Genomic DNA, 26,834 nt, shown 5'->3' on the forward strand with positions numbered 1-26,834 from the left:
CCAAGCATGGTTTTATGTGTTAAAACCCTGTGGCTGTGTTTAAATGTACACTATTTCTGGTTGTTTGTAAATTATATTGATTATGTTCGCCAACCTCAAACAGCCACCTCTTACTAGTATCACCAACCTCAAACAGTTGTCTCTTACTAGTATTGCCATCCTCTACCAGTCGTCTCTTTCTGGTATTGCCAGCCTCAAGCAGCTGCCTCTTACTAGTATTCTTTTAGTAAATCGGTAAGAACCAACTAGTGTTGGTTTGCAGAGTCCTATCATTAGTATAATTAACCAGGCTCCTTGTTCAGATTATGCTCCACTAGTAGTTGGACTGGTTGGTACCTTCATGCTCTGGTTAATAGTTCCAGACCCTATGTAAGTCTGACAATGATTTCCTTATTCTAACCTTTGATCTTTGAGGTATTTTGAATTAACTGAAAGGATCTCAATTAGAAAAAGATATCATCTTCATACTTTGTTTGTTCTGAGAAAATACTTGTGCAGTTTTAAATTGTCTTCACGTTACTTTTTGTTTTAGCCTATTGGAGCTTTAAATCCCAGCAGAAAAGAGTTCTTTGATGAACGTTTTGAGACGTGGGAACATGACCAAATACCTCCATTCCACTATGGAACTCATTACTCAACGGCAGCTTTTACTCTCAACTGGTTGATACGAGTTGTAAGTACAAAACATAACATTTCTTGGTAAGGAAATGTAAGACTGGAATGTAATACAAAACATAACCTTTTTTGCTATTAAAGAAATGTAAGACTGGAATGTAATACGAAACATAACCTTTTTTGCTATTAAAGAAATGTAAGACTGGAATGTGATTTTACCCTTGAATCATGGAATTCCACTTATACAAATCCTGATTTTACCCTCAGGATTCTTTTTATTTCAGTGTATATTCACTTAAAGTTTTGTCAGTATCTGCTTCCCATTTGTTTCTCATATCTGATCCCTGAAAAATATGACACTGTTTGAAGAAATAACTATTAAAAAACACATAATTTTTTACTGTGTTTTTGACAGGATACATGTAACTGATTTGTCAAAATTTTTTTTTAATGTCCCAGAAATTTTCTTTCAACTGCATTTTAGGCAGTTAAATGTTCCTAGTAATCAGGGTTTTGCAGTTTTTTTGGCAGGTAGGGTTAGCAAAAAAAACCTTAAGTCCTGACAGAGATTGAATAGCCCTCCATCAGGCACTTGGTAGTAATAGCTTTTTGATACATTGAAAAAAGTCTTTCAAAGAAAGCCTCTATATCATTGATAGTTGAGAAAATGGTTTATGAACTGAATGATTTATTCTAAATTGCTTGATGCATTGACATTATTTGTACTTGTAGGAGCCATTTACTTCAATGTTTCTGAATCTTCAAGGAGGAAAGTTTGATCATGCTGATCGGACTTTTGCTTCAGTGTCTCAGGCATGGAAGAACTGTCAGAGAGATACTTCAGATGTTAAGGTAATGCATTAGTCTGTATATTATGCCATGGGCTTCGAATTAAATTGCTAGTTGGAGGACAATTTCAGTTGAATTATATTAGGTATTGTGTATTTAGTCTGGTATTTACAGTTGCAAGGTATTTATATTTCCAGTAAAGTATTGAAAGTATCTTATCAGGATTTGTATATCAAAAAGTTAATCCCGACGGCTGCTTGCAAAATTTCTTTTTTAAAGGTGCCTTCTATTTCAACCAGTCTAGTGAAAATTCTTGAAAGGGAATGGTTGGAACCCCTTGACTAAAAATTTGTGTTTTATATTCAAAAGGGAAAATTTAAATTTATATCTTACACTCTCCTACCTACTGAAAATTATGGTGTTCCACGCCTGTTATATGCATGTCAGTGAAAACATCTGTCAGAAACAAACCTCTTTACCACTCTATAGTCTCTTACCTGTGTTTGGATAATTGAGGGTTAAAAAACATTCAACTGACATGCAGGGATTTAAGAGTGTCTGGTTTAGACAGATTTTCGGTATGTTCATGGTGTAGTATAGATAGGTTTCAGTGCAATTTGTTTTTGATTACCAGTGATTGAGCTTCTAATTTTGTTTTGCAGGAATTGATTCCTGAGTTTTACTGTTTACCAGAGATGTTCGTCAATCACAACTCATTTAAGTTTGGTAAACAAGATGATGGAACAGAAGTAGCTGATGTGATGTTACCTCCATGGGCCAAAAATCCTGAAGATTTTGTCAGAATTAATAGAATGGTAATACTGGGTTCATTGTTTAATTAAATAAAATACATTTGTATAGGATAATGGGCATTCATTTTGCTTCTACATATCAGAAGTATTTGGTTTGTATTTACACTGTTCATTAGTTTTTAAATTGAGTAGAGCACAAGAGAAATTGCTAAAAAGCACTGGTTCTGACATAAATGAAGATTAAATATTGAAGGCTTCTTTTGACTTTGTTCATAGATAGCATGAGAAAATGGGGGAGTGCAATTTTTTAAACTTTCAAACATAAAAAATTAGGTAAAGTGCCAAATTAAATGAATGAAAGAGGGCCTTAGAACCAAAACATTGATTTTAGTCAAATATAATGCGGTCAAACTTTAATTCATACCAAAAATCCAAACACACACAGACAGATAAAGTAGCTTAAACATATCAAACTGATTTCAATAAATAAAAGTGCTTGTACCTATTCTTGAAGAATTCATATTGTATTTCAGGCATTGGAATCAGAATTTGTCTCCTGTCAGTTACATCACTGGATAGATCTGATATTTGGGTACAAACAGAGAGGTAAGTACCCACCCTCCCCGCAGCTTGGGTAGCAAATAGTACTGCAAAAGTTTAATGTGGAAACTGGTGAATTTATCTTCACCTCAAAATTTTTTCCAAGTCCCGGAATAAATTATAAACAGCATAAGGAGGAACAATTGTAAATTTTTGGGGATCATTTTTCACATATTTTTATATTTATGTCGCAATATCTATAGCGAATTGAGCCAAAATAGATCACCACAAAAAAAAAAAAACAAACATAATGTTGTTAAAAGTTGAGAAGTTGGTGGAAAATGTTGTTAAAAGTTGAGAAGTTGGTTGTAGGTTAATTGTTAGATAACATAGACAATATAGAGAAATGCAATTCCACTTTACAAGAAGCCGTATGGTGGTAAAGTTTTCTTCAGAAGGTCAGATTAGGGGATTACTAAAGTTCAACCTAGTAATTTTAAATCTTTTCTTATTTAGTATGCACACTAAAACCTGAACAAGACATGTAAGGCATTATAACCTCACTGAAACTGTTTCATATTAAATCTCATTTAAAGAATGTCTATCTATTTCAGGACCAGAAGCCGTAAGAGCTACCAATGTGTTTTACTATTTAACATATGAAGGCTGTGTCAACTTAGAAGCAATGACTGATATGGTTATGAAGGAGGTAAGGAAAATGTGAATACAACTCTTCTGATGCACTCATTAGTGGAAAAAAAACTTAAGACAAACAGAAAAAAATGGCTGGGTTGCACTCTTGCTAATTGGTTTCATGGATGGTTAATATTGGATGGGAAAAATATTTTCTAACATTTTTCTCAGCAATTGTAAATCACAGTCACTAGGTATTTTAGGCAACTTCAGTATCAGAATCCCATATGGTAGGATGTGATTTCTGGTATGTTGCACTTTAACTATCTACTAGCTTTACAGCAACCCAACCATTTCTGTCTTTTACCCATTTTTTTATATACTTATTGTAAAGATAGATGTATACTAGTACAGTCGACTCCACTTAATCGCGTATCGCTTTATTGCATATTTCGGTTATTAGCATAATTTTCTCCTGCACAAAACCATTTCCTATTATTCTATTCGGGAAAAAATCGCTTATTTGCATAGGCCTTGCAGGTGCGTTTCGGTTTATTGCATAGAGAATTTTGCCTCATCGAGGTAAAGACAGGGTTTCCCAAATTCTATTTTAAGCCTTCGGGTCGTAAATATGTCAATCATATTTATTGTTGTAAAAACTAGATTGTCATCAATCAGGAGGTGTTAATAATGGATTAAAAACATAATGGACATAAAAGACAATTTAAATGATTTCTAATTGCATTAAAATAAACAAGCACCTAGGTCAACAATGACTTCTGACGACATGCCAAACATCACCTTATGATGCGGCTTGGGGTTCAGCTTGGGATATTTTTTGTCCCTATTTAAATATATTGATGTGATGGTTATTCAATTAGAAATAGAAGCTATGTGTAATGAATTAAGAGGAAAAATTTCAAATTCAAATTTTAATTTATGTAAGATTTGAATATTAAGTGTTTGAACCACTTATGGAGTGCCTTTTTTTCTCTCCAAGGCTATAGAAAACCAGATCCGTAACTTTGGTCAGACTCCATTACAGCTCCTGACAGAACCACACCCACCTAGAAGTTCAGTTATGCATTTAGTAAGTTTGTAGATTTGTGATAATTTTGAAAAATAATAGTATATTATTAATTTTTTATAATTTTCTTTTGTGAATTAGTAGAAGAAAGAAGTTAAACAGAAAATTAAATCTTGCATGTATGTTTTTTTTTCTAACATAGTCTGAAATAGGTTCACTTTTTACCCTTTGACTTTTAAGATGCTAATCTATGGAAATGCAAGTCACCTGATTGTCATTCTGTTTTCTGATTGGTCAAATACTGATAACTTGGTGGTGTTTGAAAAAAAGTATTGAAAATTAAAATTGCATCTCATGTGCTATTATAATACCCCCTTGCAAACAAAATTTTGGAGGTTTATAGGAATCATCCTGTCTGTCTGCCATCTGTCCACATTTCTTGCTTTTTTGTAATAAAATGTAAACAGGGGTTGCTCTGGCTTCCAAAATTCTGTCACCAGAAAAATTGCCAGCTGCCAATTTTTTTCACCAATTTTCAGAAATAAGAGCCATAATTGGTCCCCAAAAAAATTATTCTAATTTTTTTAAATATGGCAGTATTAAGTCCACTGATGAGTTATCTTTGTAAATTTATCAAAATAACCCCTTCCTTTATGACATACATGTATCCAACATTCACTCTTGATGCATGTAGAAAGCAGTTTTTTTAGCTCTAGTCTTAGTCAGGATCTAAAACCATAAGTCACTTTCATATGCAAATTAATAAAGTACTACTCCAGAAATAGGTGTTTTATTTTTATCAATAACTTTATTATACTATGCAGTGTTCTAGGATTCCTATTTCCCGTTACCTAGGGCAAGTGAAATTTGGGTCACGGAAAGTTAGGTACTTAGCTACACTTTCCCGTGGCAAGTTGAAAACTTCATATGCTGTAAGGATTTGTTTTGTTAGGAAAGCAGTCATTGATTGTGGGAAAGTTAATTTTATATGGATTTTTCCTGAGGAAACCTCAATTTTTGAAAATTCTTAGAACACTGCTATGCTCATACAGTCCCTAATTTTAAATTATGTATACTTTCGTCCTGTGTGGTCTTATTAATTTCATCTTGAAATATTTTGATTTTTCATTCATAAATTTTCAATTAACTTGATTCTTTGTTCAAATGATAAAATTTCTGACAAACTTCCATGGACCATTAATTGTGTCACTTTTTAATTATCTCTTGTTCTCTTGTACTCTTGCTTGATATCTGAATATTATGACTTAAAGCCTTCAGTATTTCCTTAATTAGATTTTGGGAATTCCCATTCTATTTGTTTACCCAATTTCTGGCCAAAAAACCACAGGGCAAAAGTGTAAACAAATGTCACCCGTTTTCTTTTAGCAATTCTTGCATTTTGGAGTGTTTTAGACCCTTCCTGATGGGATAATCATTGTAACATGGATTTAATTTATTCTGTTATAAGGTATATCTGTTTCTGAATGAATCATTTTGTTTAACAGGGCTGTGAAGCTTGAATGTAGCCACATGCAAGCCACTATTGTGTTTACCTCTGATCAGGTGATGGTTATTTTTGTCGCCAGACTAAAAAAAAAAAATCGTAAGTTGCGACATTGGCGAAGCCCAGTGTGATCCCTGGTAGAAAATGAAATTAAAAAAAAACAATTTTACTGCCTATACATAAAGCACTTTGTATCTTCACATTTAATTTTATTTGCAGACTCCAATGATGTTCTCGACAGTCCAAGATGATGTGTGTATGATAATGAAGTTCCTATCTAACTCACCTGTGTGTCATGTGGCAGCCAATACACATCCAGCTGTACCTGTTCCTGCTGTTACAACAATTTCTTGCAATCACAACTTTGCCATCAATAAGTGGAACAATAATTATCAGCGTGAGTACTGAGGGCTTTGTTACCACATTAATCATTCAGTATTCTTACTTTGGTGTGAATTGTTATGTGTACCATTCAAAATTTGTGTGATAAGTGCCAGTTATGTGCATGTATCTGGAATATCATGTGTGTATATCTTCTTGCATTTTTCATTTGACCAAATTTGTTATATGTATTACTGTAAACTATTGTATATTTTGGCTTATTTTTGTGGTATTCTATAAAAGCTTCAATATCTCTTATCTGAAAATGAAAAACTTAATTTCAGTTCTTGACAGCAGAGTCTTGTTGGATTGTTTGTTTTATCTTTCATGCCGTTGTATGTGTATAATTTGACTGTTAATCATTTTTTGAGGTGTACAACCATCGCAAGTTATTTCTTTTCTTACTCTGCTGCACATACATGTACAATCACAATAACTCTGGCATTATCTTTATCACAGGAATGATTTTCTTCCGTTTTTTAGTGGACTTCCACGTTTTCAAATCCGGATTTTACCGTTATGATTCTTTTTTTTTATTGTATATTTACTTCTGATTTTGCCAATTTATGCTTTGTTTGTTGACATTGTAAAATCATCTCTGTTATCAATGGAATGAAAGGTCTAACCTTAATAGATTGGATATCTCATTAAGTAATGATATGCTGTTGCTATCTGCCTCCTTTTCTTGCAGTACTATGTATATTTTTATGTGTTAAGTAGCATTCCAGCTAAGAATCATGCAAAATGTAATTCATGGGTAAAAAGCCTACATATTTTTATTTTTGATATTTTGTTTGAAATGCCATGATAAACAGAAATAAACATTCAGTTTTTCATGTAACCTGTGCTCTTAGGAGATAAAAATTATATAGAATGCACTGTAGATTTCAAAATTAATGGAGATAACTCTGTAAATGACACTCAAATACAATAGAATCTATTGTATTTTCAATGTTGATTTTCTCATAAGAGCAGGCAGATTTGAATGAATAATTACACATTTCATAGTATAGACCCATAAAACAACTTCATTACAAAAATAAAAATATGTAGCCTTTTTTGGGGTATATCACATTTTTCAGATTTTGCATGGTTCTTACAAAGACAGCTACTTAATTCTTGTCACAGATTAATTTGAATTTGGTAATTTAAGGTTCCAACTAGGAAGCTCAAATTGAAAATTAGCTTTCCCACAATTAATGTTTGCTTAACTTGATCAGTCATTTTGAAAATTCAGTAAGTTTTTCAACTTTCAAAGAAGGTATATGATTGCATGAAAGATAAATTTCCAAAGTGTCACTTGCACAAGTTGAAAGGAAATGGTAATTCCTTGCATCTGTTTTGCTTGCCTGAATATAGCTGAAATATTGCTGATCAGGCATTAAACCTCAACAATCAATTAATCAATTTAATTGCATCTATTTTGCTGTTTTATCCCCTTTAATGTTTTTATTAATATTTTTTTATTGGTATCCTGCTCATATGATTAATCAATTTTCTTATGACTATGATTTTGCCATCATCTTACAACCAGGCGTGAAACTGCTAGACATTCATTCCAATCTTCTAAAAACCATTCTGAATTGCATCATGTAAACCTTTGCCTCTTTTGCATGCTTTGATGAGAATTTCTTCCATTCTTATTGTTTTAGAGCAAGGAACTCCATCCAATTTTTCATCAACAGAGAAACAAGATACTCAGGTCAAATTACCAATGGAAATGGACCAATTACTTGGTATGTAGAGCTGAGGCATGAAGTCTCAGAGCTATTAGTAAGTGTTCCAGAAAAATGGGATGGGATGATATTTCATGTTGCGTAGGGTCATTCCATTTAAATTTATAATAGATTATTTATGACGGTTCTGTTATTTAAGTATGTATTGGGTTTTGGACATTTTTTTAAGGACTTCAATGTTTTGGTTAAAAATGTGTAGTTTCAATTATAACACATGACATATATTTTTTATGAATTAATAGGATATTAGGTAAATAGTAATTACACAAGATCAGTATAATTCACAATAGAAAAAAGTTGGTCCAAAAATACTTACAATAGAATGTTGAGTTTTGTCTTAATTAGATTTATTGTGTTCCATTGCACAGAATCTGAATCTTGCATGTAACTAATTATAATATTCTGCTATCAATTTAATTAGCAATTTTTTCCTAGTTTTCTGTCTAGGAATTAAAAAGACAATCTTGATTTTTTAAAGGAGTGAATTTGGTTTGGACGCCCAAATTTTTAATCATCAATGCAAATGATGATGAAAATGAAGTACGATCTAAGCCTGAATCTTCTTGATGTTTGATTTGGTCTGATGCATTGATGTTACATTAGTTTTCCCACAGAAGACTTTGTTGTGAACCCAATGTTTTTGAATTTAAGATGATATGCTTGAAGATAAGCTATAGTATTTGTCTGCATAAAATGATATGTTGTAAATTAAGGTGTTATTGCCGTGAAAAAAATGAAAAGTGATATACTAGTAGCTTGAGTTCTGTAGTACTGGACCATTTTTAGCATGGCTAACTAAAACGATGTTGTACTTCCATACGGGCATGTACATAATTCTGACACAGTTAAATCGTGCTTTTGAACTCTCTACTGTGAATGATATGAATGGTTTGTAAATAGATTGATATATGCTATATCTTTGAGGAATGTAACACTCTGAAAACTTTCTGGACGTAAAAACTTTATCACTATAGAAATCTAATAAATTACGAATATTACTTTCACTCTGTTGAACATGGATATGGAAAATGTGATTTTTAAGAGCCTACAGGACCATGAATGATCACAAATAGTATATTACTAAGCTGTGAAAATGATGATTAAAAGTGCATGTCACTGGGTTGTGGTTGAATGTCTGGAATAGTTTTTCAGCCATTATCATAGGTGCCAACCTTTATGATTTGTCCGTAATATTTTTTACAAATTTTTGGTAGAATATAAGCTCTAAGGATCAACAGTCTGTTATGAATGAATTTCCAATCAATTCTGGTATGAGCTGTTGCCGGTTTAGAAGATGTATTATGACTGTTAAGAAGCTTCACAAAGACTATTAGCGCAATGGGGATTCTGATCATACAGTGTGTTTGGGTTTCATGAATGTTATTGATCTTAGTTAAGATAGATATTATTGTTTCCAAATAGTAAATGAAACACAATCTCATCCTAGACAAATTTGAGATGTTACTTTAATTTTTATGATGATACTGACAAAAGTGCAAAATAGTGGACAGCTCAATTCTTTTTTAATGATTGTATCAAAAAGGGGTTGGCATCTATGCATTTGATATTTTATGAGTAATTTACAGATTTCATGGGAGAAACAAATTTTTCTTCAGCTTATTCTTGATTTCAATTATTTCTCCACACATTATGGTAAAATTAAGGAATTAAGACATGCCCACTACAGATCTTTATTTTACCATCTTGAGTGGAGAAATGATTTAAACCACTCATTACTGAATGAGAGTCTATATGTCTGTGTAACAACAAATTTCTTGTGAATTTTAGGGTTTACAAGACATTGGTATCCAATTTCCGTTCTCTTTCTAGTGTGTGTGTGTGTGTGTGTGTGTGTGTGTGTGTGTATTATAAACAATTATATGTATGGATTTCTTTGTAGTGATGAATACAGCATTACACAGAAGAACAATGGGAGATAACTTTGATGAAAGGATCAAAGCCAAACATTCCAGCTTTATAACAACAGCTGATAACAGGTTCCTGTTTGCCTGTGGATTCTGGGACAAAAGTTTCCGTCTGTTCTCAACTGAGACAGGTATTTACTGCTGCTTACACATCATAGTTTACCTTGTAGTTTGTTGTTACATTGGTCTCTCTTTAGAAACTATTTTCTTCTCATATTTTATCATAAAAACTGCTTACACCTTATTACTTGGTAAACATTATTCTCAGTTGCTGTTCATCAGGCCATACTAAAATAGAATATGTTTTAACTTATAACAGTAGGCATTGAATTACTGAGACATTTCTGGTATTTCACGGAGCCCAGATATTAAGTTTTATGTTCTCAGTGACTTGTCAATTATATCAAAAAAAATACATTGTACATCTAAACTTTATTATTCCTTTAGCCTTACTTTATGGTTGTATTTTTTTGTGCAATTTATGAAAAAATGAATGTGCTTTTCCCTGACCTATCACGCCCCGTGCAGGTCCGGGTGTCAAAAGAATAGACCTGCAGCAGCGCTAAGCTTGTCGTAAAAGGCGACTAAATAGTGCTCAGGAACCTAGCCGGGGGTTGTGTGCCCCAGGTGGTGGAATGGGGTACCCCTGGCATGTTACATGCTGGGTTTGTCAGGCTATAATACGGAAAACCTGACCGCAAACCATAGTGGTGCACCGTGTTGGGAAAGATGCCACATTCCTCGCACGTTAAAGAACCTTTCTGTGGTACTCGATAGGAGTAGGAAGCTTTGCGCTCCGCCACAGGAGGCTAAATTGCCCGACCTTACCCATCCCCCCTTTTTTTAGTGGCAATCAAAATTTGTCGACCCTATTATCCTTGTGTCCCATCCCTTTTTTCATTGCATCATCATTTCATGTTCATCGTCTGAATATAGCTGAAATATTGCTGCTTGGACGTTAAACCCCAACAATCAATCAACTGACCTATCACATTTAAAATTTTATATAAGAATTATTATTTCTTGTTTTTTTTACTAGAAAATTTTTACAGACATCTCTACAGTACCTGTACCTATAGGAGTTGATATTAAGCAGAGTTGCTTACCCTTACTATTTTGACATATATTTTTACGGTCATCTTACACCCTTATGATTGTTGTTAAATTCCGTATTGTTTAGCAATTTTTCTGATTTCTAGAATTTTCTCGGTTCTGTTTCATCTTTTTTTTATATGACTTTGTTAATATTGTACCAATAGTCATCTTCAATCAAAAACTATGTCCAAATGCTGTTCATATAATCAGCTTTTTGCTTAAAAAAATGAAACTTCCAATTTTTTAGAAAGAAGTGTTCAGTAATTTCAGTCATTTAGTTATTCAGTCTAATTCAACCATGCACCACAAACCTTAGGAAATTGTTCAACAAGTTAAGTCACTCTTTGAATGTTTTATACTAGATGTCCAACATTAATTTATTCTGTAAAGCATTGACTTTTATTGTTTTTCCAGCAAAGATTTTACAAGTAATCCATGGTCATTTTGATGTAGTGACATGTATTACACGATCAGAGTGTAACTTGAACCAGGATTGTTATGTTATTACTGGATCTAAAGACTGTACTGTCATGGTGTGGATGTTTACATCCAGAAACCAAGCTATTATAGGGGATAATGGAAGTAAGTTTGGAAAGCAAAGAAATAATATATAATTTTAGAGATATCTTATTAACAGTGTCAGTTTCTGTAAGAATCAGGCAGTGGGTAAAACATGGGATGAAAACGCCCATTATTTTGACAGTATTAATTTGACTATTTGCATAATCAAGGAATAATGGAAAAAATTTCCATATTATCAGCTCACCTGGCCGTAGACCATGTGAGCTATTGCCATCACTTGGCGTCCGTTGTCGTTGTCGTTAGTCGTAGTCGTTATCAATTTTTTCAAAACTCTTCTCCTCTAACACTACTCAACCAATTTGAACCGAACTTGGTATGATTATTCCTTGGGGTATCCTGCATAGAGCTGATGTGGGGATTTTAAGATCTGTGAAAAAACATGGCTGCCATTACTAAAAATAGAATATGGGGTTAGACAGTAGTTTTTCGCATATATCTCCAAAACTGTTATGTTTAGCTAAATTCAGACGGTAAAAGTGTTCAGCATGATGAGATCTATCTGGTCTAATTTTCATTATAATCTGTTTAGCCATGGAGTTATTGCCCTTTTTCAACATTTTTGGCTATTTTTTATGTTATTTCTTTCAAAATCTTCTCCTCTGACACTACGCAACCAATTGGAACCAAACTTTGTATGAATGTTCCTTGTGGTATCCTGCATAGAACTGATGTGGGGATTTTTGATTCTACAAAACACATGGCCACTGTTACTAAAAATAGAACATAGGGTCAGACAGTAGTTTTTCACATATATCCCCAAAACCAAAAATTCTTTCAATAATCCTTATTATTAGGACTACAAAAGTCTTCAGAGAAAAAAGTTGTTAGACAATTCCTTGTAAGAGTTACTGCTCTTGAAAGGGGAAAAATGACAGTTTTTTTTTTACAGTTTTCAGCTAATATCTTAAAACTATTTTAATTTATTGCCCTTGAAAGACAAAATTTAACCAGGTGAGCAATTCAGGTTCCTGGGAGCCTCTTGTTTTTCGGTAATGGAGTTCTAATTGCACTGAAATGCACTGAAAATAAACTTTTCAAGGGCAGATAAATTTGTCAAAAACCTCATTTTTCTAACTTTCTTTTGAAAAATTTCGGAGTGAATCCAGAGATGCAGAGATCGAATAATGGTCTTTCCAAATAGAGAAAGCATCATTGAGATAAATTATATTGTCAGATCGATGGGGTTCCTGATATTTCCAATTTTGTTGTTCTTCTAAAGACTTACACATAATTTGAGTATTTGGTTCTGTGACGAAGTAGTGCAAAAAAGAGATAAAATGTATGTTTCCTGTTGCCCTATTAACCCTTGTTTTTGTGCTTATCCTAAACATTTTGTGGCCATTTTGGCACAAGCACAGTTCAGTGTTTCCCCATTAATTCAATGTTAAATGTTTTTGAAAAATAAAATAATTTTCCTATCTACCTACCCTATTTTTTATTGCTGTTAGCAGGAAACAGGACTCATTATTCTTTTGGTTAAAGCTATCATGAATATGATTTGATGGTAAGGAACATGAATATGTCCAGGAACCAATTTGAAATTTAAAATAAATGTGGAAAAGACAGCTTGAATTAAATATTTGTTATTTAAAAAGTCAGCCTAATGAAAATATATAGTACATTGCCTTTTATGTATTTAAGGTATGGAGCATCCTACACCAAAAGCAACCCTAACTGGTCATGAATCTGAAGTGACTTGTGTTGCCGTCCTAGCTGAGTTAGGTCTAGTCTTCAGTGGATCATATAGTAAGAATTTAGTTTGGATTTATTCAGGGATGATTTTAATTTTTATAGAGGTTTCCTTGCTTTTTCAAATAAAAATTGTACAGTTATGATTATCTACTTTATATTTACTTCATGCTTTGCTAATTTTTGCGACCTTTTTCCTGGTGTAATTGTCCTTGTTTGCTGATCCAAGTTCAGCATCATGTAGATTTTAGATTTGCATCGTCCTGATGAAAAAAAATGAATGTCATGTTATAAGGCTAGTTTATTTCAGTGTTGTAAGATATAAAAACCGAAATTTTTCATATCTGTGCAGTATTCCTAAATATTTTGTTATGTTTTTTAATTAAGAAGAAGCAGTTATCATCTTTTTGTTGTAAGTAAGGATGTTCATTTGTGAATATACTTGTATGGTTGAAATATCTCTGACAGATGTAGACTACAGTTTTATTTTAAGCAAGGCATCCAGGTTAATATGAGTGAAGTGGGAGGAATCAATATTTCTGGTTCAATGATAGGTTTCATAATGAGTGAATGTTGAATATCACAAAATATCAACTCAAGTAATTTTATTGCAACATCATAACAAACAAATCTTGGTGAGTTTGTCATGATGTTGAAATTAAATAAAGTAAGTTGATATTTTGTGATTTTCTGCTTTCATGAGTTAAAAAAACATTTTAATCTATGATTCCTTTGGAATATTTTGACAGTTTGACTTTTGTCATCTGTCATGGCAGATATTTAACTGATCGTCCGTCTATCACATTGCCAATTGTGTGTGGAGAACAAAATTAGAAACGTCACACTGTCACTTTTGGGCAATCGGGTTTAATAGGAAATGATACACAAGGGCACAACAACCAATTGCAACAGTGAATTTTTCATATTACTTGATCATGCCACATTGTACATGGTGAGATATGGCAAATATCTAGCTATCCATGAAGTAAATAAAACGACTCAATCATAGATATTATTTCCTTGAAAAGATTGACAGAAAAAAAGTTGTTTACATTTCTAATATATGATTTTGTGTTCATACATGCATTTAAAATTGTGATTTATAATTTGCAGAAATGAAGCCTCTTCGGTACATTTATACTTGTGAGATCAAGTACATACACATGTTTAACTCAAAGACATAATCAAATTCATTATTTTATCACAGAGGGTCCATGTTTAGTGCACACACTGAATGGAGACTTGCTACGATCATTGGAGGCTCCTGATGGGTGTATAACACCAGAAATAATCAGTGTATCTCGGGAGGCCTTTGTTCTTGTCAAGTTTGACCAGGGACAGATTTGTAACTACAGCATCAATGGAAGACTATTACAGAGAGTCAGTCACAAAGATAATATACAGGTAATACCTCTGTGTTCTGGGGAGAAGGGTCAGTCACAAAGATGATATACAGGTAATACCTCTGTGTTCTGGGAAGAAGGGTCAGTCAAAAAGATGATATACAGGTAATGCCTCTGTGTTCTGGGGAGAAGATTCTGTCATGAACATATGTTTTACTAGAATTGCAGGAAACAGTGAAAGCAGGTCTAGTATTCGCTGGACTTGGTTCACCAGGGGTACAAGTTAGTGTTGGTGCAAGGTCCAGATTTTAGGTCCTGTTTGTTATTTGTCCTGTTTAAAGAATATTTAGTTTAAATTGGTTGACATTATGACAATATTCTGCTTTTCTCTGTATGGGGAGCAGTAAGTTGTAAGTTGTATCTTGTATTGTGTATTGTTCAATTTATTTTGTTGAGTTAGAATTCCTATCAGTTATCTTTCATTTTAGTGGTTTTTTTAAATCATCATAGATGATGTGGGAAGAAAAAATCAGAGTTGAAAAATCATATGTTTAGTTGGGTTTGTTTATCAAATATTATTCTTCAGTAAGTAAGGACTTGGATGGTTTTCAAATTTAATGAAAGTGGCAAAGATTTAGTGCCTGTTACCAATTTTTACATTTGGTTTTTTGGTTAAGTAAAAGCTACATTTAAAGTGCAATACTATCAAGGATATGTTATTTTCCAAAATTGAATTATCAATTAAACTTTAAAATTATTCATTGATGATAAGGGGGATAACTCAATTCAATGATCAGATTATGCAACCAAGTTAGTGGCAGCCTTTTTCTTTTAGTTTTCGATCAAAAGGAATGTGAAATAAAATAGTTTTTTTTATTTCTTCGTAGTAAAATTTGAATACTTCATTCTCTGTTTTTCTCTATGAAGATGTTTGTTTAACATCATTATACATTGTATGCAAAGCTCTTTATATACGCCCGTCTATCAAGACGGGACAATTTACAGTACACCAGTTTCCGTCTGTGTGTCTGTTGTTCATAGTTTGCACAAGCAATAAATCAAAAATGCTGCCACCAGTTTTTGTTAAACTTTGGTGATTGTTCTTTCTTTGGAAATGAGTTCCCTGTTGATTTTTGTTTTTTTTCCCAGTTTTGATTTACAGTATTTTATGCATACAAATATTGGAGGATTTTCTGTTCTTGGTGTATAACTAACTTAAAACACCTTTCAGCAATGTCCATGAAACTTCACTGAATTGATTGTGTTGATGTAAGCTCCCTATAAGGTTTTTTTTTGTGTTGAAATTTGCAATTTTAGGATTTAGAATGATGGGACTTAATTCATAAAAAGGAGGGGGTAGTTATTTTCCAATTTCCAGACTAGAACTAAATCGAGATTGCAACCATTTTATGAAACTTTAGAAAATAGTTAACAGTATTTCTGTTGATGTAACCTTCCTTTTCAATTATTTTAAATTTCCATTTTCCATTTTCAAGTTATTTGATGTTATTCATAAAAAAGGGGATTTCCCATATTTTGCACAATAACATGAAAATTGCATGAAACTTGCATTTTAGCTGAAAATGTTTGTTAGATATTAACATTCATAGTTCTGTTTTATTTTTAGACAATAATCTTGAGTCGAGATGGTCAGTACATGATGTTAGGTGGAAACAGCGGTGTTGTGGAAGTGTGGAGGTCACATGACCTAAATCTGTTATATACATATCCCCCCTGTGATAGTAGTATTTTGTCATTAGCCTTAACACATGATCACAAGTAAGTATCACATGACCCATTCCATACATCGCATGACTTGTAGAGTAGGATATGCATATAATCAATGAGCTACATTTTTTTTTATTTCATTCCAAGTATACATCACATTTTGCATTTACATACATATGGGAGTATTTATAACTTGCTTCTTTGAAATCTTTTAGGCTCACAGGTTTTGAAAGGTCACATTAATAATATACACATGCTGAAATAGTTTATGTGAAGTTCATGTGAGTCCAGGTTTCAAATTGTGCAGTCCATAGGAATTAATGTGATTTTCATATGAAATTTGTATGAAGACTCAATGAACATGAATTTCATGTGAACTTATTCTTAAATTATTTGTATAATTCAGATGTTATTGTGAAAAATTGATGTGAAAATATTTTGCTTGTGTATCACTAAATTCAAAAGTGGAGGAAAAAACGTTAAATTTCAATAAAGAATAGGTATCGTGAAAATTGGAATCATATAACATTTAGTTGTTCATCTCATTACTCCATCGAATGATATAAATCCTTAACTTTTCTATTAAAACAAAAACAAAAACAAAAGGAAGAACACCAGATGGACCAACTCAGAAATTCAATTTCCATCCTCTTATGCAGCATTAAATAGGTCTTGTCCAAATAATTAACCACTTCTGTGGTCTCCGGGTAGTGTGCTCATCATGATTGCAGAAAATGTTGGGTTTAATCTCCAGCTGGGTTGCACCAAAAACTTAAAAATCGGTTGTCATTGCTTCTTTGGCAAGCACACGGTATTAGAGGGGTAGAGTGACGACTGTTTGGCTTGAAGTCAGAATAATATGTCCCAGTGGAGTGACATGCCTAACTGCAGGCTGTTACTTCTGGAAGCTAGCACAATAAAGATCTGGCTAAGTGTCAGACAAGTACAAATCACAGTCGTTTCGATTGGTCAGTTGAGTTTGTCCCTAAATGAACGAAATATCTGCCATAGGACATTAACTATAATCAATCAGTCAATCAATCTTGATCAGTCAGGAATGTCTTGAACTATAGCAATCCCAGAATGCATTATTGCTTCTGAATCAGTCGATAAAACATAAATTGTACATAAATTGTAAAAAAACTATTCCAATAGGAAGAAGAAAAAAACTTCAAATTTCTAGCTAAGTATTCCTGCATTTTGTCATCATTTTATTAGAATTCTTGTTCAAAATTTTGAAGATTGCCATATTCCAAAAAAATTAATGTAAATAAAAATATGCCACTAACTGAATATTTTTCATTGCTAGTCTTCCAGTTCCTGTTATACAATGGAAAAATTGTTTCATATCTTTTAAGTAATTGATGAAATAATACATAAATGTATGCTTATTAACAGTCCTTTGAATTTTTTATATTTTCAGGTTTTTACTAGCAGGATTAGGAACTGGTTGTTTGTTAGTTTTCAACATAGATTTTAACAAGTGGCATCATGAATACCAAGAGAGATACTGATGATGAAGATCACTTACTTTTTTGAAGCAACTTATAGTTGTATATACTTATTGCTATCATTATGTCACATTAAATCAGTCTGCAAGTCAGAAAAAAAGTACAATTGTCATTTTCGAAAGGTACTGTAAAATGACTTCTATAAATCTAAATAATTATCATACAAAAGGCATTAATACAATATAGTATTTCTTGTTTGTTTATTAATTAGACATTCCAATTAAAAAGGTATGGGAGAATAAATCTGTATACTCCCTATATGATATCCAATGATAATTTATTACGCTTTAATGCTTAAAGAAATATAGACCCTGCTCATTCTGTACCCAAGAGTAGCTTTATAGTGGTTGACATCAACACTAAACTGGTTCCTTAACCAGGAATAATTTGTTCTTAGTAAGAGGTAAAGACCAGTTGACACTTTTGTTTTTCTTTCCATGTTAGATGCATTCTGTCAATTTATTCATTCAACTATTTGCTTGTGTATAAAGTATTACATAAAACCAATTCGTTTTGCTTTTTGTATCTATGTAAAAAATCTTTAACTGGTTGCATGATGGTTTGGTTTGTTATTTAACTTGATGTAACAGTTTTGTATGATAATAATCAGAGAATGTTAATACATGTGATAGTACAGTTCTGGTCCAACATGTTTAAATAGTGTATTATTTTATTTCCTTCGGGTGGAGAAAAAAAAACATGATAAGGCAATACAGCTAAAAATAACTTAATAATACAGTGGATAAATTACTTTCAATTTACTTTTTTTTTGCAATAAATTGTTTTTCTTTAATACCTTTTTTAGCAAGAACCTAAAGATGTCTTCATCTCTCAACTCATGGTAAATTTTGAGCAAATAAGTTCCAACTAAATTGTCTTTAACAGAAAACATCAAAATAAAGTATCCAAAGAAGCAGAGTTACTAACTATAATACTTCAATTCACTTTGACCTTTTGGGGTCAAAAGGAGAAGATAATTTTAACTTCCGATACCTTCAATCCTTAATCTTTCAGTTGGATGTATAAAACAATAAGACATTGTCATATTCTCTATAGTGACACTGACACAACTGTAAATACAGTTTTAATCATATCTCTTTTGGATTTAAAATTGATTCAATTTGGACCAGTGTCAGTAAAAAAAATTCTAGTTGCTGTTAACTTTTTAATAAACATTTTTAAGCCTGTCTAGACAGGTGTTTAGATTTTTCAGGTTTTGGTTAAAACCAGTTTCACCTACATCTGTAGCAAAAAGTATCCTAAATCGTGCTTTAGCTTGAATTTCAGTCAGTTATAGTGTAGATGGCTCATATGGTGATTGTAAGACTGTAAAGACTTGTAAAATAATATTTTCACTGAGTGTGATTGAATTTCCTTACACCCTTGGGTGACCTTTCAACCTGGAAGTAAAATGTCGATGACATTTCTTCTTAATCAGTGTTTAGTTTCCATAATTTTGTATTAAGTGCTTGGCCTGTAATGATATGTTTTCCTTTTTTTTTCTAATTTTTGTACTAAATGTTTGTTTTTAATTTGGTAGTGGTTGGTTATGATGTGGAAAAAGAATAAAATTGATTTTTAAATATATTTGCAATTTGACCTTTCATACTTAAGTTCTTTTGACTTACCTTTGAAACTTAGACAATAACTAATTAATTAATATCCAACTTACAAAACAAAATCAAATGTGGTAGGATAGTTTTACACAATATTGAAATAAGTACAAAACTATAAGTTTATATTTGAAGAGTAGAGAAATGCTTGCTATAAACAATATGTGATAACTTTCTGTACATTCCAAAAAATTAATATCTCAATGTGCAATCATTTTCATATTTAGTAAAAGCTTCATATCTAGTGTCAAGTTCACATTATTATTCAAATGCTTAAGGTTGATATTGCCATAAAGGACTTTTCATGGGTGTATTTTCTTAGTCATATGTTTACATTAAATTACATTCCATTATTTGTGAGGGGAGAAATAAGAAATTGATATATACATGTAAGACTGTTCTGAACATAGATAGATTTCCCTCTTAACAATCAATATGAACATTTCCTTATGTAAAATTTCTGGACCCAAAAAATAAACAAAAGAGATATCAGATGGACTTGTGCTGTGTCATTGCAAGATGGATATCTTCCAATTTCATTCACCTTACATTAGTGATATGAAAATTATCAGTTACTAGTTTAATTTGTGATTTCAAATTTATAATTTCTGTATCTGACAAATAAGGTTAAGTAGAAGAAAATACCAGATTTTATAAAGACTTGTATATCCTGTAGGTTTTTTGAAAATTCTAAGTATGCTTATCTTCATATAAGAAATGCTGTTCTTGATAGTAAAATTTGACTGATAGATTGCACAGTTAATATGCTCAATTAATAAGGAACAAATTTCATAGCTTTTTCTTCAATAATTATCTTAGCTTCATATAATTTTATCCTCGCTCCGTATTTTGAATTATTTATCAAATCGTTAAATTATAAGTTTAATATTTGTTGAATTATTTTAGAAGCAGTTTATTATGTTAGAGATGTATTTATTGTTGACCTATTTATAAAAGATATTTTGGTTATTTGATTGTGAGTTTTTAGTTATGTTTGTTACTTGGGTTTTTAATTGAAATTTACTCAGATTTTGTATCACAGATGATTTGTTGGGTTTCTATATCAATCATGAAATATTTATCCATTCTTTGACATGGTGGTTTTTTTTTTCAAAGATGTTTGGTTTTCATGAATACAGAGCAAAATATTTAAAAAAAAACTTTGAATAAAGACTATTGCGGAAACATAAATGCTGAAACATATACTTTACTCCAAATTAAATTGAAGGACGTTTTTTTTACCTTTTAAATTGTAAGTTTTCCATCAACATTGCAAGCAGTATCCGATTAATTCTATGTGGTTGTCTCAAATCCTTCCAAACAAAATCTGACTATGATTAATAATATAAGTCATGCAATTTTGTTACACAGTAAAATCATATGAATAGTTTTCAAATTCACTACAACATAGAGAATTTTGTCATATCTGTCAGTCTCTAGTGGGTAAATGTTGTTGCAATTGAAATGATAACCTATTTCATTAACCTTCAATTGAAATTCCAACACAACTATGCTTTGGGCATTTTTATTGAGTTTCTTTGATATTGGAAACCGATCTATTTTTAAACATAGTCCTATTTCCAAATAACACTTGCCAGCTTTGCCATATATCCCTTTCACCGTTGGCTGGTAGAAATGAGAAATTCATCTGAGTTGTAGTGTAATTAATGCAATGATATTGTGTGTGGTTTTTTTGTGATATCAGACATATCATGGAAGTAGATAGAACAGTTCTTGTGGATGTGATGCACAAATGATGTAAATGTCACTTTTAGGGAAATCATGTTTTCTTTTTCACAATGCAAATATAAATTCGAGTATATTCTCAAATTATTTGTGTTTGGTTGTTTTTTTACAAGGTGTTTACTTTAAAAAATAGCAACATTACATAAAGCTTTCGGTTTATGCATGAAATGGATCTTACATCCTTCAACACTTCTACTGTTCTTAAAAAAAAAAAAGCAAAACACAAAAAAATAACTTTCTGTCATGTCATCAGTCTAGTAATTATCCAAGTTACAAAAATAAGACAGTAATGGTTGGGCTTTATGAACATACAGATTTTCAGACTATTCTGAATTTATGTTTCAAGTTATTATTTCAGCTGAAGTCAAGTCAAACAAGTTAATACTTTGAACATTTTATTGGATGTTCAACTATTTTGATTATACAACATTATTAATGAAGGAGAACGAAAAAGTATTAATTCTTATGTTCTAATTACCTGTAGTCAAATATTCACAAGACACCAAATAATATCTGTTGTTAAACTTGCAGACTTGTCGTTCTAGTTCTGAATTACTCACTCTGACCAATTCGTACAGATTTTATTACTCAAGTATATAAAGAGGTATATTTTATTTTATGAAGTAGTCAACCCTTGCTTTATACCTAAAGATAACTTGTAGTGGTTGCTTATAGTACTGCGATTGGAAAACAATCAACTATACGGTCTGTGGTCTTGAATATATAGTACAAAAATGTATTACATTTCCTGTTGCGTCCGATTGTACTAATATTTAAGGGAAACCAAGAGAACCCGGATTAGAACATTAACAAAAAAAAAAGGAACAGATTCCGGGGACTACAACCAGGCAAAGAAAATAGACACGCATTACAAAAACATGTTATACTAGTAACTAAAATAATACCCACAAAAAGAAAAACCATTGATCAACCGTGATTCCAGTAATAACATGTTCATGGACCACGTCCTCCGGTAGGGTAAACACCTTTCACATTTCTAGAAATACCCACTGAGTTGTTAATAAAATGTTGTGTGCGGGTTAGAATATTGACAAAAAAAGGGTTAGAAGAAAGAGGAAAGGAGTAACTAATTCAAATAATTGGTCAACCGATCGCAAAAGCCTTGGAAACACGCCCTAAAATTCCTCAATGTCTCATACAATGTATTCATTTTATATATGCGATAAAATAGGATGAGTACAAATAAAGTCATAATCAAGAAAGAGTATCTTTAGTATCTTCTGATAGCAGTTATTAAAATTCGAAATTAAACCTTTGCAGAGATGAGGTGATTCAGGGTTTCGAGCTCGTATGTTATCTGTCATCATTTACGAGAACAGAAAGGGATATACCTTTTGCCTTTTCTATATCGGGAAAAACAATCATGCGTTTGACAAGCCAGACAGGCAATTTGAATTGATGGTCACGTGAATATTCCCAATATCGATCAAGTAATATTGCCGGCATCAATGTTTGCTTTTAAATCATAGAACTTACAAGTTTTTTAGAGACTTGAGAACCTGTCCATGTAAAAACCAATCGTATCTTTTTATATCAGTGGCACTGAGTAAATTTTCTCCGAACTAATCTTTTGTTCCGGTTTCAGAAAATAACAACATGTTTAACTTGTATGCATATATACTGTATGTTCATCATCCATACTGTATGGATCGTTACGGTGTATCCATCTGCGCCATGAAAACTGATTTTTTCAAAGTGTAATAGTTTTCCTTTCCTTTTTCGTCTACCCCGGACTTGACTTTTTATGAGCAACTTGGCGGAAAAATAGAGGATACTTACCCTACCGGTGCAGTTTGTCCATGCTCCCAGTTTCTAGTGGAGTCCGGGTTGCTTATTTGCTTTTGTTACTTTGTATGTATTATTTTAGTTACTTTATGTTCTTTGTTGTGTATGTCTGTTTTCCGTATCGGGTCTATGTCCCTGGATTTCATTCTTTTGGTAACCGCTAGAACGTTGGTTCCCTTTTAACCATATTTGACAGAGAAACGCGCATTTCTAGATTGCCTTTATTGTTATATAATGAATAGTATATCAGGATTTGAAGTTTTGTTTTTAATTGCATGGTTTTTGTGTATCAAATGTTTTGTTATTTTCCATTATTTAGAATTCCTCGATATTTGCAAGTAATTGTCGTCATTTGGCACTGCTTATCACTGGACACAAACAAAACAAATACAAACTGTATGAAGAACAGAAATATTCACACTTGCTACTCACACTCAAATTGCAAATCATTTGTCAAATGACTACCTTCAAAAGAGAACACTAAGTAATTTTGCCAAGGAGGATTAATAGTATTATGTGAAAGACTGCCAGAACTTCGGTGTATTGCATTTATAGACTGTACCTGTATTTGGATGCTCTGTGAAGTCACAAAGGGATTATTAACTTGAAGAGGACTGCTCATTTTCTCTACACCCATTGGTTCAATCGGATACAAAAGTAACTTCAATGATGTTACACAGTTTTCTTCCAGTACTATATTAATGTTTATTCTTACTGGATTTTCTTTCAATAATAAATTAATACACTTTTCAGAAGACGACACAAAATCTAACGATATACTCCAATGAAGATGCCACGCATGGTTTTGCAAACTGTCCGACCACTAAAATTTCGGATAAACTGTCACTGATTTTAAAATAGTTTTCTTCAAAGGTTTAATGGCAATCACTTCGGAAAGATTCGACGTCCAATATGGATCAAAAAGAAAACTAAATCCTTGGTTTCTTGCCAAAATTTGATCAACAGAAAGATTTGTAATCTTTCTTTTCTTTATCCGTGGACTTTTATCAAATTCTGTTTCTGCTTTATTAGGCCAATTCATTGTAATGGATTTAAAGACATGACGCTGCTCCTCGTCTGACAAAATTCCTGTTGGCATTACAATATTTGTATATTCTTCCATGGAAAACGCAGGGAAAGCAATCAGATACAGAATGTTTCCTTGTAAAAGAACTTCCCGCCTTGATTTGCTGTTAATTTTCCGTTTAGTTTTTCCTAATGTTTCATCTGTCCATCTTAATATGGATTTGAATATATCTGACTCAGCAATATTTAAGTTTGCTGATTTGAGAATTTCTGATAGGTCATCAGTTGAGATTGATAAAAAATCATCATCCCGAAAGACGTTCTTAGTGTTTACTTGGATGAAACCTAAAGCTTTCTCTATTAAATAGTCAACTTCAAAAAGCCTCGCGTGACGGTATATCGTACACACATTCATATTGTTTGATAGATACGAAACACAGTTTGAAAGAAGCGCCATGACCTGACAACCGAAAAGTGAAAAACGGGTTATTAACCAAGTACTTTAATGAGAGCTGAAAATGGCATTATTTAACTATTGAGATTGCAAAAATCAGATATCCCATTCGTTACAAATCAGTTAACAGTATTTGTTTTAAGTGTAAGTTAGAAAAACAGACAATGTTAAAGTTCTATAAAGATAGAGTTATATTTGCTATCAATGCAAGATGTACAAGAAGAAAAAGTAAAGAAGAAAAAAGCAATATATAACGTTATATATCTCGAAACAACATCATATAAAAACGTCATCCTAAGCCATTGCAAAAGTGGTTTAAATCGTTCTAAACCCTCCCAAAAGTTGTCTTAAACCGTTCTAAATCCTCCCAAAAGTGGTCTTAAACCATTCTAAACACTCCCTAAAAAGAAAGGGGTCTTAAATCGTTCGAAACCGTGACAAAACGTTGTCTTCAATGGTGCTTAAATTGTCAACAGAACATTCCAACGAATAATGGCAATTCTAAAGAGATGTTTAAAGCGCTCTTTCTACGTTATTTAAGAATTGGTAATAATAAAAAAATTGTCTATTGAAAAATATTTTGCACGAAGTGCAATAAACAAAATATGCACATGAAAAATTTATGTTATTTTTCAATAGACACAATTTTTATCATAGCCAATTCTTATAAATTAATTTTAAAACAAATTTTTATCTTTAGGGGCGTGTCAATATTTTTTTTATCCATTGAGATATAATAAAATTATTTTAACCAATCAGATTACAGTATTTATCTCAAATTAATTTATTGCATTTTATTACCTGATAAATGTTTTAATCAATAATGACGCCAACTTAAATGACAAGTTATAAATGAAATCGTGAAAAAAATAATAATAACGCATAACATAGAAGCTCTAATAATGAACACACAGAAACAAGCTGTTATTCACAAAATAAAACATATTCCTATGCTGCAGAATAAAAAATGTTGTTATTTCTAGGTTAATTAGTACTATGCTATCTTTGAATGTAAAATTTGATGAAAGAGTACCAAACTTATGACATATAATAGTTGCTTGTTTTGTTGAAAACCTTAACTCCTTAGCTGGCAATCAATTCATTACAAATAGTGCGAATTGACAATGTAAAACCGTATTTCATAAATTTCCAAATACATCGCTTAATATTGAAACGCTGTCTTCACATATTTCAGGAAATATTAGCTATGTATTACGAAACGCAATCACTTATCATCTTTTCAATTCAGACGTAAGACTGATGTAAACTTCTATATTGCTTTTTAAAGTAAACTTTCTGATTCAGTTACCATGTGGCAGTCATCTTTACTACCCAATATATACTTTTTATTTCGATGCCAACGCTATTTTCACCTTACCCAATGTAAACATTGCTTTACGGTACTTCAAAATCGTTAGAAATTGCCAGACAATAATAATAATGATAATATATCTGCTACAAAAAGTACCCTGTTTGTACTTACTCTAAACAATGTATTGCAATTATGGCTCAAGCACTGTTTAAGTCCATATTGTCACCCTCAACCAAATGTTTTTGCCCCGTGCAGGTCCGGGTGTTAAAAGAATAGGCCTGCAGCAGCGCTAAGCTTGTTGTAAAAGGCGACTAAATAGTGCTCAGAAACCTAGCCGGGGGCTAGGCGCTCTGCCCACAGAACAACTAGGATGTGTGCCCCAGGTGGTGGAATTAGGTATCCCTGGCATATTATAAGCAGGGGTTGTCAGGCTATAATACGGAAACCCTGACCGCAAGCCATAGTGGTGCACCGTGTTGGGAAAGATGTCACGTTCCTCGCACGTTAAAGAACCTTGCTGCGGTATTCGATAGGAGTAGGAAGCTTTGCGCTCCGCCACAGGAGGCTAAATTGCCCGACCTTACCCATTCCTCCCTTTTTCTAGTGGCAATCAAAATTTTTCGACACTATTATCCTCGTATCCCATCCTTTTTTCATTTCGTCACCATTTCATGTTCATTTTATCATCCATTTCATGTTCATCGTCTGAATATAGCTGAAATACTGCTGCTCGGACGTTAAACCCCAATAATCAACAACAATCAACCAAATGTTTTTGAAAAATAAGATAATTTCCTTCTAACCTACCATTTGTTTAATAAAAATGTTTTACCACAATTACTACACTAACATTCTCTTGTAAGTATCTAATGAAGTTACAACCTACAGGACTTTTAAAACTAAAATTGTTGTCATTTGTTCTGACACATATGTGCACACTATTTTCCTATATTTAAAACAACCAAAGTACTTCCTGGTCAACACATTCATTCAAAAATAAGTATGGCAATGATGCAGTTCCTACTTT

The 26,834-nt window shown here is 32.3% G+C and overlaps 1 protein-coding gene across 8 annotated transcripts in view; it reads left to right on the forward strand.

Moving 5' to 3' along the window:
* LOC148605159 (neurobeachin-like) overlaps positions 1–21,293 on the forward strand; it is a 169,948-nt gene extending 148,655 nt beyond the window's left edge. For 6 of the 8 annotated variants that reach the window (XM_088548659.1, XM_088548653.1, XM_088548656.1 and 3 more), the window contains 14 exons: positions 533–673; positions 1,348–1,467; positions 2,067–2,219; positions 2,690–2,762; positions 3,311–3,405; positions 4,330–4,419; positions 6,080–6,257; positions 7,894–7,977; positions 9,878–10,033; positions 11,412–11,579; positions 13,221–13,325; positions 14,476–14,672; positions 16,239–16,390; positions 17,763–21,293. In XM_088548659.1, coding sequence (XP_088404785.1) covers positions 533–673; positions 1,348–1,467; positions 2,067–2,219; positions 2,690–2,762; positions 3,311–3,405; positions 4,330–4,419; positions 6,080–6,257; positions 7,894–7,977; positions 9,878–10,033; positions 11,412–11,579; positions 13,221–13,325; positions 14,476–14,672; positions 16,239–16,390; positions 17,763–17,853 — 1,803 coding nt within the window. In that variant the 3' untranslated portion in view covers positions 17,854–21,293. Of the gene's footprint in view, positions 1–532; positions 674–1,347; positions 1,468–2,066; positions 2,220–2,689; positions 2,763–3,310; positions 3,406–4,329; positions 4,420–6,079; positions 6,258–7,893; positions 8,015–9,877; positions 10,034–11,411; positions 11,580–13,220; positions 13,326–14,475; positions 14,673–16,238; positions 16,391–17,762 lie in introns of those variants that run through there. The other 2 variants (XM_088548657.1, XM_088548661.1) reach the window with 2 other exon arrangements.
* Positions 21,294–26,834: the final 5,541 nt, after the last annotated feature.

This window comes from Perna viridis, chromosome 10 (assembly GCF_037379345.1).
Source record: "Perna viridis isolate PV_CMFRI_1.1 ecotype Kerala chromosome 10, ASM3737934v1, whole genome shotgun sequence".
Classification (NCBI taxonomy): Eukaryota; Metazoa; Mollusca; class Bivalvia; order Mytilida; family Mytilidae; genus Perna; species Perna viridis.